This window comes from Monopterus albus, unplaced genomic scaffold, assembly GCF_001952655.1.
Source record: "Monopterus albus unplaced genomic scaffold, M_albus_1.0 scaffold49.1, whole genome shotgun sequence".
NCBI classification, from domain to species: domain Eukaryota; kingdom Metazoa; phylum Chordata; class Actinopteri; order Synbranchiformes; family Synbranchidae; genus Monopterus; species Monopterus albus.
Genome location: NW_018127929.1, coordinates 2229043 through 2240657, shown reverse-complemented (window position 1 = coordinate 2240657; position 11615 = coordinate 2229043). Strand labels below are relative to the sequence as shown.

The window sequence follows — 11615 nt, the reverse complement described above, 5'->3', positions numbered from 1 at the left end:
AAGTCACACTGTAGTCAATGTTCTTATGTAGTTATTGTTATAACTAAAGCATAAAGAAAGCATTCGGTGTTAAAACACACTTCCTGTTCCCTTTTTTTAAGTCGGTGATACTCACACATCGCTCAGAGAACAGACAGTTTTTGTCTCTTCGTCACTTTCTTGAGTACAGGACACATTTGTCACACTCAGCTCCTCTTCTACTTCATCTCCCTTCTCACTCAGCTCCTCTTCTACTTCATCTCCCTTCTCAGTCTCTTCTTCAGTCCCAAGACCGTTTACTGAAGTTTGCTCTTCCTCAGAGTTTCCCTGTCCAGTCAGCAGAAAGACAGACTCCCCCCGTTCCTCTTCTAATTTTAGATCTACAAAACTGTCCACCCCATCCTCTGAGACTTCAGTCTCCTCAACAGTATTGATTAAGTCCACAGTTTCAACAGGATCTGACGTTAGCCAGTGCCCCTCCTCTTCTTCTGAGTCTGTCCTCAGTGGGATTTCTGGGAAATTTTGAGGAAGTGGGTAAAAATGAGTTTTATATTTAGATCTGAACTCGTCTCTAATTTAAACAAACAAACGATTAATGCTGCAGCAACTCTAGGAACCTAGAGTCACAGGTTTGAGTAATAAATACATACTATTATTACTTTTTAAAAGTTGGTGTGTTGAATCTTCCTTTTCGTGTGTCATCCACTCTTGGGCTGCTGCGTCACATGGCTGGAAATTGCAACACGGCATTAAACATGAAAAAAGTGGCTAGCTGTGAGTTCATGAGTATCAAACCTCTCTCCCAGCCTCATCTGAACATTATGTTTGTTCCATTCCACCCACATCTGCTCAGCCTACTACAATAACCCAAACATCTACTGAACAGAGACAAAGGTGGTGAAAAAAAAGTCGAAATAGGAAACTGTAAAGGTGTATAAATATACAGAAATAGACAATTCCAAATAAGTGCAGCATGGCAATATCACACCTCTGTACTTATCTCTCTTCACACATCACATACCTCATAGCTGCTTCCTGTCCATTCTATTACTGAGCTCAGAAGCTGTGAATTAGACCCATCATGTTCCTCTCTCTCCTCCAGCACAAAAAGCTCAGCATTAACATCTTCAGATTGGTGAGGTGATGGGGAAGTGCTGTCTCGACACGTCACACCACCGGAGTCCAGCTTATTGGCCAAGCTGCTGTCATTCATGAGCGAATATGTTTCCACAGAGACGCCGGGCATGTCCCACTGTACTGTGGCACAGGAGAGCGGAGTACTGGTGCAGGTCATGGGGCGTACTGGCCACACTATTTGTTCCCACTCTTCTGCCTCCTCAGGAATCTTTTGTCCTGCCTTTGAGGAAAGACTAAGTTGATCTGTCATGTGCGACTGGTTTATCTGCACTTCCGTCTCACCCCAAACAATGGCCTCCTGTTCTCCATTGATGTACTTATGATCTGCAGAGGCCCTTGAGTCTGGGTGAGGCTGCTGAAAGTCTGACTCTGTAATATCTGGAAGAAAGGAACACAAGTTTTCCTCCTCCATTGCTGTCTCTCTCAGTCAGATCTGTTGTCAAGGTTTTATGAGTTTCAGTGAAATACGTAGCTGTTGATGTTGCTTAACTGTCCTCTTTTGCTGTATGAAGGATGTTCATTTTGTAAGGCTGCATAACTGTGACATCCTGCAGCATGATACAATCTCAAGTCCCGTCATTTACAGATCTGTGACCAAAGAACACAACCCATTAGTGTTCGAAAATATATAATCACACCTCCATCTCAAGCAACACAAGAAACACCTGTGACCTGAAAACACTAAGGCTGCATAATCAAAAACAACAAAGTGTTCTGTGAACTATTTCAGCACCATGTTTAAAAAAAACAAAAGGTCTTGGAGAATATTTAGGGGGAGCAGCTGATTAACAATAGACAAAAAAAGCAGTTCATAATACTCTACTATGTTTAGTTGTAGAGTGATAGTGATGAACTATACAGTATAAGGATTGTCTTTACAGTGGCTCTTTTCTATTCATCTATGAAAAAAAAATAATTAAAACTACTGAGGATATTTTAAATTACATAAGTCTGAGCAAAAACTAAATAAATCATTTGCAGCCCTGGTTTCAGAAAAATACTCAACACACTCACCACTTGTACATCAACATAATCCAGCATGGAGAAGATGTTTGTCTGTTCTTTAGTCCAAATTTCTCTGTTTTTTTTTTTGTTTTTTTTTGCACAGCACTGCAGATATGCAGTGCAACAGACTTTAAGTGAAATGTCATGAAGCACACTTCTACTTCCTGACCACAGGCACAAAAAAATCAGCTAAACAAGTGAGCAGGATACAGAAAGACTGAAAGAAATTGAGGCAGATTGTCTGGATGAAGAAGAGAGGGTGGGGTTGAACGGTTTAACTGTCTGTGTCCTGTGTTTATCATTTTATAACCATGCTGCACTGTGACCCTGAATGATGGATAAAACAATATTTTTAAAGAGACTAAACTACTAATAAAGAGACAAACCAAGGCCGTCTCTCCCAACAACATCAAGGCCAACAACTGAGCATCAACAATAACATATCATCCATGTCACTCATAGCTTATTCTTTGCCACCAACTTTAACCTTCGATATGATCTCAACTTAATGTACCTCTCTCTGCCACATGTTTTTGCAACATCTCTGTGACTGTCTTCATTATTCTATTCACGTCATGCAACCAACATCCGGGACAGACTTTGACCACATTTCCTGTGTGGGTGCTCACTTCTCAGTTCCTTTTAGGGTGCAGAAAATGCATGTACAAGAGTTAACAAGGATTAGCAAAGAGGACCATCTATAAACCACTCGTGTTAGAAACAAACTGAATGGAGATACTGAAACTTCACATATTAAAACTTTTAAGATACACAATTGTCTCACGTGAGGTTTTCAAGTGAAAAACTTGGTGAAATTTAAAATAATCTGGACCATTCCAACCTCATACAGCACCGATTACAAGCTATTCCTCCTCTTTAATAAAATAATCAGAGATCATGTGTTTCATGCTGTTTGACATGATAACACAGTTAATCCTGTGAGTGATGTTACGTTTGGCAGCACTGTTGACTGCCAAGATTTTCAGAAAGAATCATTTTTCTGTTTCATAAAAGAGAAAATTAGAATAAACAAAAACATACTTTAAGGTAAGTGTAATATTACTTACATTTAACTTAAAGTATGTTTTTGTTTATTCAAATTTTCTCTGCAAACTGCAGTCCGCCCAAAGAGGGAATTACCAAGAGAAGTGGCTTACAGTACAAGGGAAGTTTATACAGCACATCACAGGCTTGAAAGGGTGGTTTAACTCATTAAAGGAGAAGTACAAAAATAAAACATAACAGAGAGGACAAACTAAAATGAGGAACACCACCAGTCTGGGTAAAGTGAAAGCTGTGACATGAGTTTAAAATGTATGTTACAAAAGATAAACACTGCCTAGTATTTCATTCATTACCACCAGTGAACATGGCACAGACATGAATTTGAACAATTTCAAATCTCAAAGGACTAAAACATAATCTCATTAGGAAGAATCTTTTCAGCTGCAAAGCATGACTTACCCCCTGCAGTCTTGAAAGCAACATCATATGATCAGCCAGCATGTGAGGTTTTAAATCAAGTTATGCGGGAGGGAAAGACACATCACTGTGTTATACTGGGCTTATACTGCTGTCACAGAGCTGTGCATGTATAGGCACATTCTCCCACACACACACACACACAAGTGCACAAACAACCCCTCAGTTGATTTGTCTGAACCTGAAGCGCACAACAAACAAGCCTCACACGCCTCACATCCGCTCTCTTTCAACCAGGCAGTTTTTTAGTCTGTGGTGTCGCATTAAGATGCATGCAAGACACAAGTCCTACTCTGGACCGGGTCCTCCTCCTTCTTGCTGAAGCTTCCTGTCGATTTTGCATAGATCAAGATCAGACTTCCGTATCCCTCTGTCCTTTTCGCCTGTCTGCAAATATGGCTGAGGGAAAACAAGGGGAGAATTTAGAGGAGGGAAAGAATGAGAAAGCTGCTGAGTAGCAACATAGAAGAAGAAAAATCAGATTGTGATTGGCAGATGAGATACCTGAGAGGCCTCAGCCTACGCCTGCTGTCCTGAAGGTATGCAAGCATGCATACACATCAGGTGAGAGGAGTGGCTTGGCTTCATTCCTGCAAATGTCACCAGGAACAATGTGGTAAAACCAGAAGGTGTCCAGATTCAGTGTGTATAAGCCATTGGCAATGCCTCTTTCTTTTGGACTATAGTTTTGGTGTCTAGCTGCAGGCAGAAAAGCCTATTTAACATAGACATGAGGCCGTGTTTATGATGGCTTATATAAACAACAAGATTACATTCTTCTTTGATTCAGTTTTTCATTTTTGAAGTTAAATTTGGTTTAAATCAATTCATTCTGCCTTAATTTAATGTACCTAAACACTTAAAATAATAAAACATTGTTTTAGAATTACTGATCAATGAATCATGCATATGATTACTATTTTTTATAAAATCGTCATAGTTTTTAACTTTTGTCCTTAAGCTTATTTTCCATATAAGCATTTCAGTCAAATTATTAGCTCAGCGTACCAACTAACGCAGACTAAGTTATTCTAGTAACAAGTGTAATGTTAGAATAAACCCAGTAAGTTAATATTATGTAACGTAACGCAGTTATTCTTTATTATCAACACATTTAATTGATTAGTATTATTATTAGCTCTTTGTGCCTTAGTGTCCTTAGTTTGTAGCTAAGTAACGTTAAACATTGTACACAAACCATTAGCATGATTAGCCATTGGTAACAACACTAAGCATTAGCATTTACGTTATGTGAACATCCTTACATCTACAATAGTTAAGTTGGTTGCTAAGTGGTTGTAATAGCTGGTTCTACTAATAGCAAACTAGCAGTGCTGCTATGTTTTGCAGTTGTTCTTGTTATTTAAACACTATTTATGACCCTAGTTATAGTGTAAACAGTATCAAAGTAACGTATCCCTGCTATCACCTGTGCCCGACTAATCCACGCCACACCGGCAGGGGCGCTGTGAGCGAAACAAAACCAGCTTTTCTTCGTCGTCATTTTCGTGGTCTGTTTGTAGTCAGTGTTCCGCACACGGCAGCAGAGTTGCCTACCGTACCTACTTTTTGCTAGGCAACGTTACTTTGAGCGCTGTACAAACCAATCAGTGTGTTGTTTACAGCTACAGCCGCTGTTTCTAGCATGGCCAAGTCGAATGACCTGAAAATCTTCCTGGAGTCTTCGCTGAATGAGATCTTTAAAGCTACAGTGAGCGATATACTGGACTCAGTGGACCGGACTTTGTCCGAGTACCAAGGCACGATACAGAGGATCGAGTCGGAAAACGAAGGCCTGAAGCGACTGCTGTTTGCACAGAAGAGTACAGAATCTGCTGCGAGAGGTGTGATTGTCTGTAGTCAGTGTAGCTTCAAGTAGCCCATTGTTCCAGCGTGCAGGTTTCACTTCATTCAAAATAGGGCTGTGTAAATGTTTTGCAACGATTAAGTAGATTATTCAATCACTACAAAATATAACATGCATATTTTGACATGTAGTCTAAGTCGTGTGTGTAATAGGCAAAGTTACGTTTATTTCAGCCCATGATTGCTTACAGTGAAAATCAGCAGGGTGCCTTTGAGCATCCTCACTTTAAAGCTGAACTGATCAATGAGTGGATACAGTGGATACAGAAGTGAATATACAAATGAACTGAAACAGCTCTATGGAGCATTTTTGTGTTTATCAACTCATTGCTTTTGTTTCTGATCCACAGCTCCACTGAGTTCCACCTTGGTAGGCGTAAAGTGTATGGCAGGTTCACAGTCTGTACTGTTTTGTTCATGTTTTGTGTGTGTGTGTGTGTGGTCTTGAATTTTCAGATAAACATGAGCATGATGTTACAAAGAAGTTTTCAGCTTCAGAGTGGACCAGTTGTTCCTTCAGCTCCACAGAGGGCCTGTGCAAGAAGAGCTGCTGGAGGAAGCACAAAGACAAAATGAGAGAGAGCGTGTCCTCTGCCTCATTTTTACTGCAGACTAATGACACAGTAGAACAACCATGTGTAAACATCACAGAGGCAGGTGCGGCTACAACAACCTTGACATCTCTAAAATCAGAGTCTGGCCTGGATGAAAGCGGTGCTGTTGACCTCTCCCAACCTTCATCCCTACTCAATCTGACAATGAGGCCAATAAAAAATGAGAGCACAGACATCAGTTGTGACAGCCATGATGCATATGCACCTCTGCTGCCCTCTTCAGACCATGAACAAGATTCCAGTGGCAGTGAAGGTGCCATCAAAGTCACCATTGTTTCTGAGAGCTACATTCAGGATGGACAGTTCATTAAGACAGAGGAGGAGGAGCCGAACGGGCTGTTGCACTATGATGACAGTGACATTTTCTCTAACCAGGATTTAAAGCATGTGTTGAGATATTACCCTGAATCAGAAATATATCCCGAGCGAGTGAGTAGACAGGTTGTAGAGCCAGAAGTGGAGATACATAAGGAGAATGATTCACCTGCTGTTCTTGCAGATGAGTTTTTGGAGATTCATGACAACTTTTTACGCTGCCCCACCTGTCCCAAAACATTTAGTCGAGCAGCCTCGCTCAACATCCACATCAAGACTCACAGCGGTGAGAAGGCCCACTGCTGCAGCTACTGTGGTAAACGCTTTGGCCGAGCTGATCTCCTCAAATCCCACAAGCGAACCCACACAGGAGAAAGACCCTACAGCTGCAGCATTTGCAGTAAAACATACGCCCATCCCAGTCAGCTTAGAATACACAAACGCGTCCACACTGGAGAGAAGCCGTATCCCTGCTCACACTGCGGAAAGCGCTTCAATGAGCACAACCAGCTCAAAGTCCACTTGCGGACTCACACTGGGGAGAGGCCTTACAGCTGCCAGGAGTGTGGCAAAACATTCAGCAACACAGGGAACCTACGTATACATGAGAGGATTCACACTGGTGAGAAGCCGTACTGCTGCGCTCAGTGCGGGAAAAAGTTCAATGGCTTGGGTGACCTCAAAACACATTATAGGATTCACACTGGAGAGAGGCCCTATAGCTGTGAGCTGTGTAAGAAGACCTTCAGCCAGGCAGGCCACCTCACCATACACATGCGGATGCACACAGGAGAAAGACCGTACAGCTGCAATGAGTGCGGCAAGAAGTTTACAGTGGCCAGCAGCCTGAAACTCCACCAGAGGACTCACACAGGAGAGAAGGAGTACAGCTGCTCATACTGCAGCAAAAGCTTCAGCAGGTCGGGCCACCTGAAGAGGCACGAGCTGGTCCACACCAAAGAGAAGGTGTTCCTCTGCAGCCAGTGTGGAAAGACCTACACGGACCAGTCCTCCCTTAAGAAGCACCTGAAGATGCATGCAGCCAAAGAGCAGAAGGCTCAGAGCGAAGGAAGCACAGAGGAGGCTGAAACGAACCAGGCCCAACCTTCAGTCCCCACTGATAGACATTAAAGCCAAATTATTAAGGCCCAATCCCATTTCTTATTTTTTATCCTTACCCCTCATTTACCTCAGCTCCCTCTCTTTGAGTTAACTCTCAAGAAGTAGTGGTTGAAATCTTATCTAAATAATATATATAAAAAGCAACAACACTTCAAGACCTCTATGCGTCATCAGTAGTTAATGACAATGATTAAATAAACAGACACAACAGGTTGCTGTCAGAAATTTTGAATCACACAATGCCATCTTCAGCTGTTGTGATTTCTCTTGTGTGGTCTTTAAGCATGAATTTGTGATTTTCAACAGCAAATAAGAAAAATGCAAGGATAGGAATATGGCCAATAGGAATATGTTTTTGACACCAAGGAGTGTTGGTGTTTGTTTGAGGTATGTAGCATCAACTGCAGTTAACTTTTGTTGTATGTTAGCCTCATACCACTCAGTTCTGAGTCTGCCTCTGAAAGCCCTACCACTTCACCTTACCCTTCAGTCCTAAAGAAAATCTGCACTCCCCTACCACTACATGTGAATGCACAAAACAGAGGGGTAGGGGCAATGGGTGAATTGGGATTGGGCCTAAAAGTTCAGAATGAGTGTTGTATGTGATTTTACAAAATAGTATTAGAGCAGAGTCCAGTTCAGACCAACACTGGACCTGTGTGAAAATACACAGCCCCTAATCAATTTGAATAGAAACAGTCCATTTGCACCGGGGGAGCACCGGAAAAACAGCAGAAAGGTTGAGCCAAACTTTTGCTGCAATGCAACATCATCTGGTCAGATACATGATAGGATATATTTATGGTAGATGACTTTGTAACACGAACATCATATTTCTACTCTTTATCTTGTGATCATCACAGTGAAAGTTAAAATAGTAAAATAATGTCTGAGTGTTCTGTGTCTCCCTGGTACCTTAAACATCAGGCCTCTGGCAGTATAGCCCCCTGCAATGTCCTAGGGTTGTGTGCTGGGATTGAAAGCTCCAGAAGAAGATTATTTTGCCCCGGCAAGAAAGTTGTTTGTGATATTTGTGCTACAGTGCAATACAGTGTTGTCTGATATTTGCTGTGTTTAGCTAGGTCCATATATTTAGCTGTATGTTTAATTATTTGATCCTGATTGATCAATTCTAACATTCTCCTTGTAGGCTTCTCTCTCTCACAACTTGAGATAAAAAAAGAGACCTTAAAAAAACAATCCTACCAAAATGTTGGTACAGTAGTGTGTTTCTGAAACGCTTGATAGGAAAAGAAAAATGACTGAAGGCCCTGCCTGTGGCATTGGTGAGGTGTGTTCATGACTTCATCCCTGCTAAAGTATTTATGTTCTATAGCTGGTCCTAACCTTTGATACCACTGTGAAGAAAACTCAGTTTTCCCACAGGAGCCAGCAATGGGTCGCAATGTAATCTTTTTTTAATTGGATAAATGTATGCACTTGGTAGCCAGAGAGGTAGACAGTGTGTAAGGTGAAGTTCATTACTGTAATGCTGTATATAGCTTTAACTATACAGGCAGCAGTTTGATCCATTGAACTGGCAAGAATGTATGATTCTCAGTGTTGATTGACCAGTTTTCAGTGATGAATAATTGTTTTGTCAAGTGATGCTGATATGGAAGAATGTGGAGCTTGTTCATTGTAAGACCAGGAAATACCATTAACTGTGAACAAACAACGCACACAGGAGCAAAGTTTCATGTTTCTGACCATGTATGTTGTGGTAGCTGGTTGATTTTTTCTGGATAACAGTGTATATAAAAATGAGTGTTTGCCTCTAGGAATTTATTGTAACTTAATTTATGTTTTATGTCTAAATTAAAGAGAAACACACAAAACTTCTTTTCTCCTTTATTGGTGTATTTTATTTGAAGTAAAAGGAAGTGTGCAGGATAAATTCTTTCTATATTGACCAGTATTCAAAGTTTTACACTTCTTGCACCTGGAAAAACAAATTAATACAACACAGTATATAATTCAGTGGTTCCTCTTTATTTGCAGATGCTTGCTTAATCACTTCTTATGATTGGGCATAAAATGGTTTCTGGCCATAGAGGCTGAGATGTGTCCTGTTTGTTCATAATGCCAACATCAAGTGAACTCAACAAATAGTCAAACTTACCTCTGAAGACCCATTAAATGTCTCAGCACCAGTGCAGCTACTAGATGATATACTGTTTTATGTGTCTTCTCTATAGCATTGTCAACAGGTGTATTAGTTGTCATATATTGACAGTGCCACTCTAAATGGCCCGTAGGAGAGGTGTACCCTGCCTTTCGCCCAATGTCAGCTGGGAATGGCTCCAGGCTCACCCCAGCCCCAACTCTTGTCAGGATACACAGTAGAGATAATGGATGGATGGACGGATATTGACATTACAGGTCCTTGAGTAGGCTATTACTGAGAGGCACTTTAAAGATTCAGTTCATCCAAATTACAAAAGATATGTTTTCATAGGACATATTTCTTCAATAGAAGGATGTTAATCAGAGTCTGTGAATTACCCAGTAACCACCATATTGCTTCTGGGATGACAAGTCACTGTTGAATGTGGGATTCTGAGTATTTTAAGCAACACCATATAAATTCCATTCACCTTTACTATCATCAATTAGGAGTGATTTAGTATCTCTTAGTACTGCAAGTAATTATTTTCATTATCAATTCATCTATTGATTATTTCTTTAATGAATTACTTAGTCTGAAAATTTGGGAAATAGTGGGGAAAATTGCAGTTTCCCAGAACCCAGGGTGACTTCATCAAATTGTATTTTCTGTCCAAAAACAAAAACATCTGGTTTACTAAAGACACTGAAAAGATCGGCTTTGAGAAGCTGGGACCAGCAATTATTTGGCACTTCATGCCTGTGAAATGACCGCACTTTAACAATCATCCATCCATCTATTATCTATACTATACCGTCTATCCAGATCCCATTCCACTGCATGCTACATATTTTTTTAATTAGCATTTGTGAATATCTCATCAAGCAGCTCGTTCTCTTGTATTTCACTACATCAGCACATGACATGACAGCTTTTGCAACACATTTACAGAGAAAAAGCAAACTTGCATGTGTCCCTATTGGTTGTTCATTATACTGGTCTAACAACAGTTGAGGCACCATGGCAGCTTTTCCTTGGACAAATAGAGCAAAGGCTGAATGCTGCTGCTGAGGTCCATCAAGCCAAACGCGATATAGTGAATATAGCAACGAAACACATCAGGAGAGAAGTATTTCCTAAAGGGGAATAGTACAACAAGTGGTAAGTAGTTGAACATTATGATAGCCAGGATGAGGAGCACAATCTTGAAGGCTCTCTTCTTCACTGGGTGCATCTCGTCTCTTCCGGGCCCAGACTTTCGCAGCACCCTGAGAATGGAAATGTTGCAGAAGACCATGAAGGGGAATGCTGTGAGAATCATTGCTGCGAAGACAATGTAAAAGTGAGTGATGTTGCCCACACATTTAGCAGCAGCATAGGCCAGGGTGAGCAGCCAGATCACCGTGACCAGGACTGCTCGGTGATTGCGGTCCTTGAGCTTGGTGAAGGTGATGGGGTGGACGACAGCCACATACCGGTCCAGGCAGATGCAAGAGTGGAATAGTAGTGAGGATTCTATCACTCCATCGAAGAAGCGCTGGATGCACTGGGTGCTTTTGGTGGTGATGAAGACAAGGTTAGTCAGCTCCAGAGGAGGGACGGCACAAAAGAATACATCTAACACAGCCAGATGAAGGATGAAGATATCTGAGGTGGAGGAGTCTCCCTTGTTCTTGTGGATGAGCCACAGCACCATGAGGTTGGCCGGGATACCAACGAACATGTTAAAGAACTGCAGGCACAGGTACCAAATGAGAACGGCAGGCATGTCTTTGCACTGTTCGTATAGTGTCTGCTCACCAGTGGTGATGTTGAGGGGTCTGTAAAAGACAATGAGAACAGAGGAGTTGATGTGTAAGACCTCCATGATGAATCAGAGAGTGACGTTTTCAGAGGACACCAGCCAGAGGAGCAGAGACCTGGCAGAACAGAACAGGTCAGACAAACACAATCAAGTTGAGATGTTAGAGACAACAGACAAATAAGAA

The 11615-nt window shown here is 41.4% G+C and overlaps 3 protein-coding genes across 9 annotated transcripts; 1 reads left to right on the top strand and 2 right to left on the bottom strand.

Moving 5' to 3' along the window:
- Positions 1–89: 89 nt before the first annotated feature.
- On the bottom strand, positions 90–5120 carry LOC109960651 (uncharacterized). Of its 7 annotated transcripts, XM_020600911.1 has the most exons (8): positions 5033–5120; positions 4108–4193; positions 3896–4002; positions 3586–3595; positions 2636–2760; positions 1001–1704; positions 630–708; positions 90–491 (listed from the first exon to the last, which is right to left on the bottom strand). In XM_020600911.1, exons 6-8 carry the CDS (start codon positions 1526–1528, stop codon positions 112–114), a joined length of 987 nt encoding a protein of 328 aa, XP_020456567.1. In that variant the 5' UTR covers positions 1529–1704; positions 2636–2760; positions 3586–3595; positions 3896–4002; positions 4108–4193; positions 5033–5120; the 3' UTR covers positions 90–111. The 7 variants fall into 7 exon arrangements, with proteins under 7 accessions (XP_020456567.1, XP_020456566.1, XP_020456564.1 ...); XM_020600910.1 differs by lacking the exon at positions 2636–2760; XM_020600908.1 differs by lacking the exon at positions 2636–2760 and having other exon boundaries at positions 3586–4002.
- Positions 5121–5226: 106 nt separating this feature from the next.
- Positions 5227–9349, top strand: LOC109960650 (zinc finger protein 79). Its single transcript, XM_020600904.1, has 2 exons — positions 5227–5447; positions 5926–9349. Exons 1-2 carry the CDS (start codon positions 5249–5251, stop codon positions 7527–7529), a joined length of 1803 nt encoding a protein of 600 aa, XP_020456560.1. The 5' UTR covers positions 5227–5248; the 3' UTR covers positions 7530–9349.
- A 1278-nt stretch (positions 9350–10627) lies between these two features.
- Positions 10628–11494, bottom strand: hcar2 (hydroxycarboxylic acid receptor 2-). The gene has a single exon (XM_020600849.1). The coding sequence runs from the start codon at positions 11492–11494 to the stop codon at positions 10628–10630; it is 867 nt and encodes a 288-aa protein (XP_020456505.1).
- Between the last annotated feature and the right edge of the window lie 121 nt (positions 11495–11615).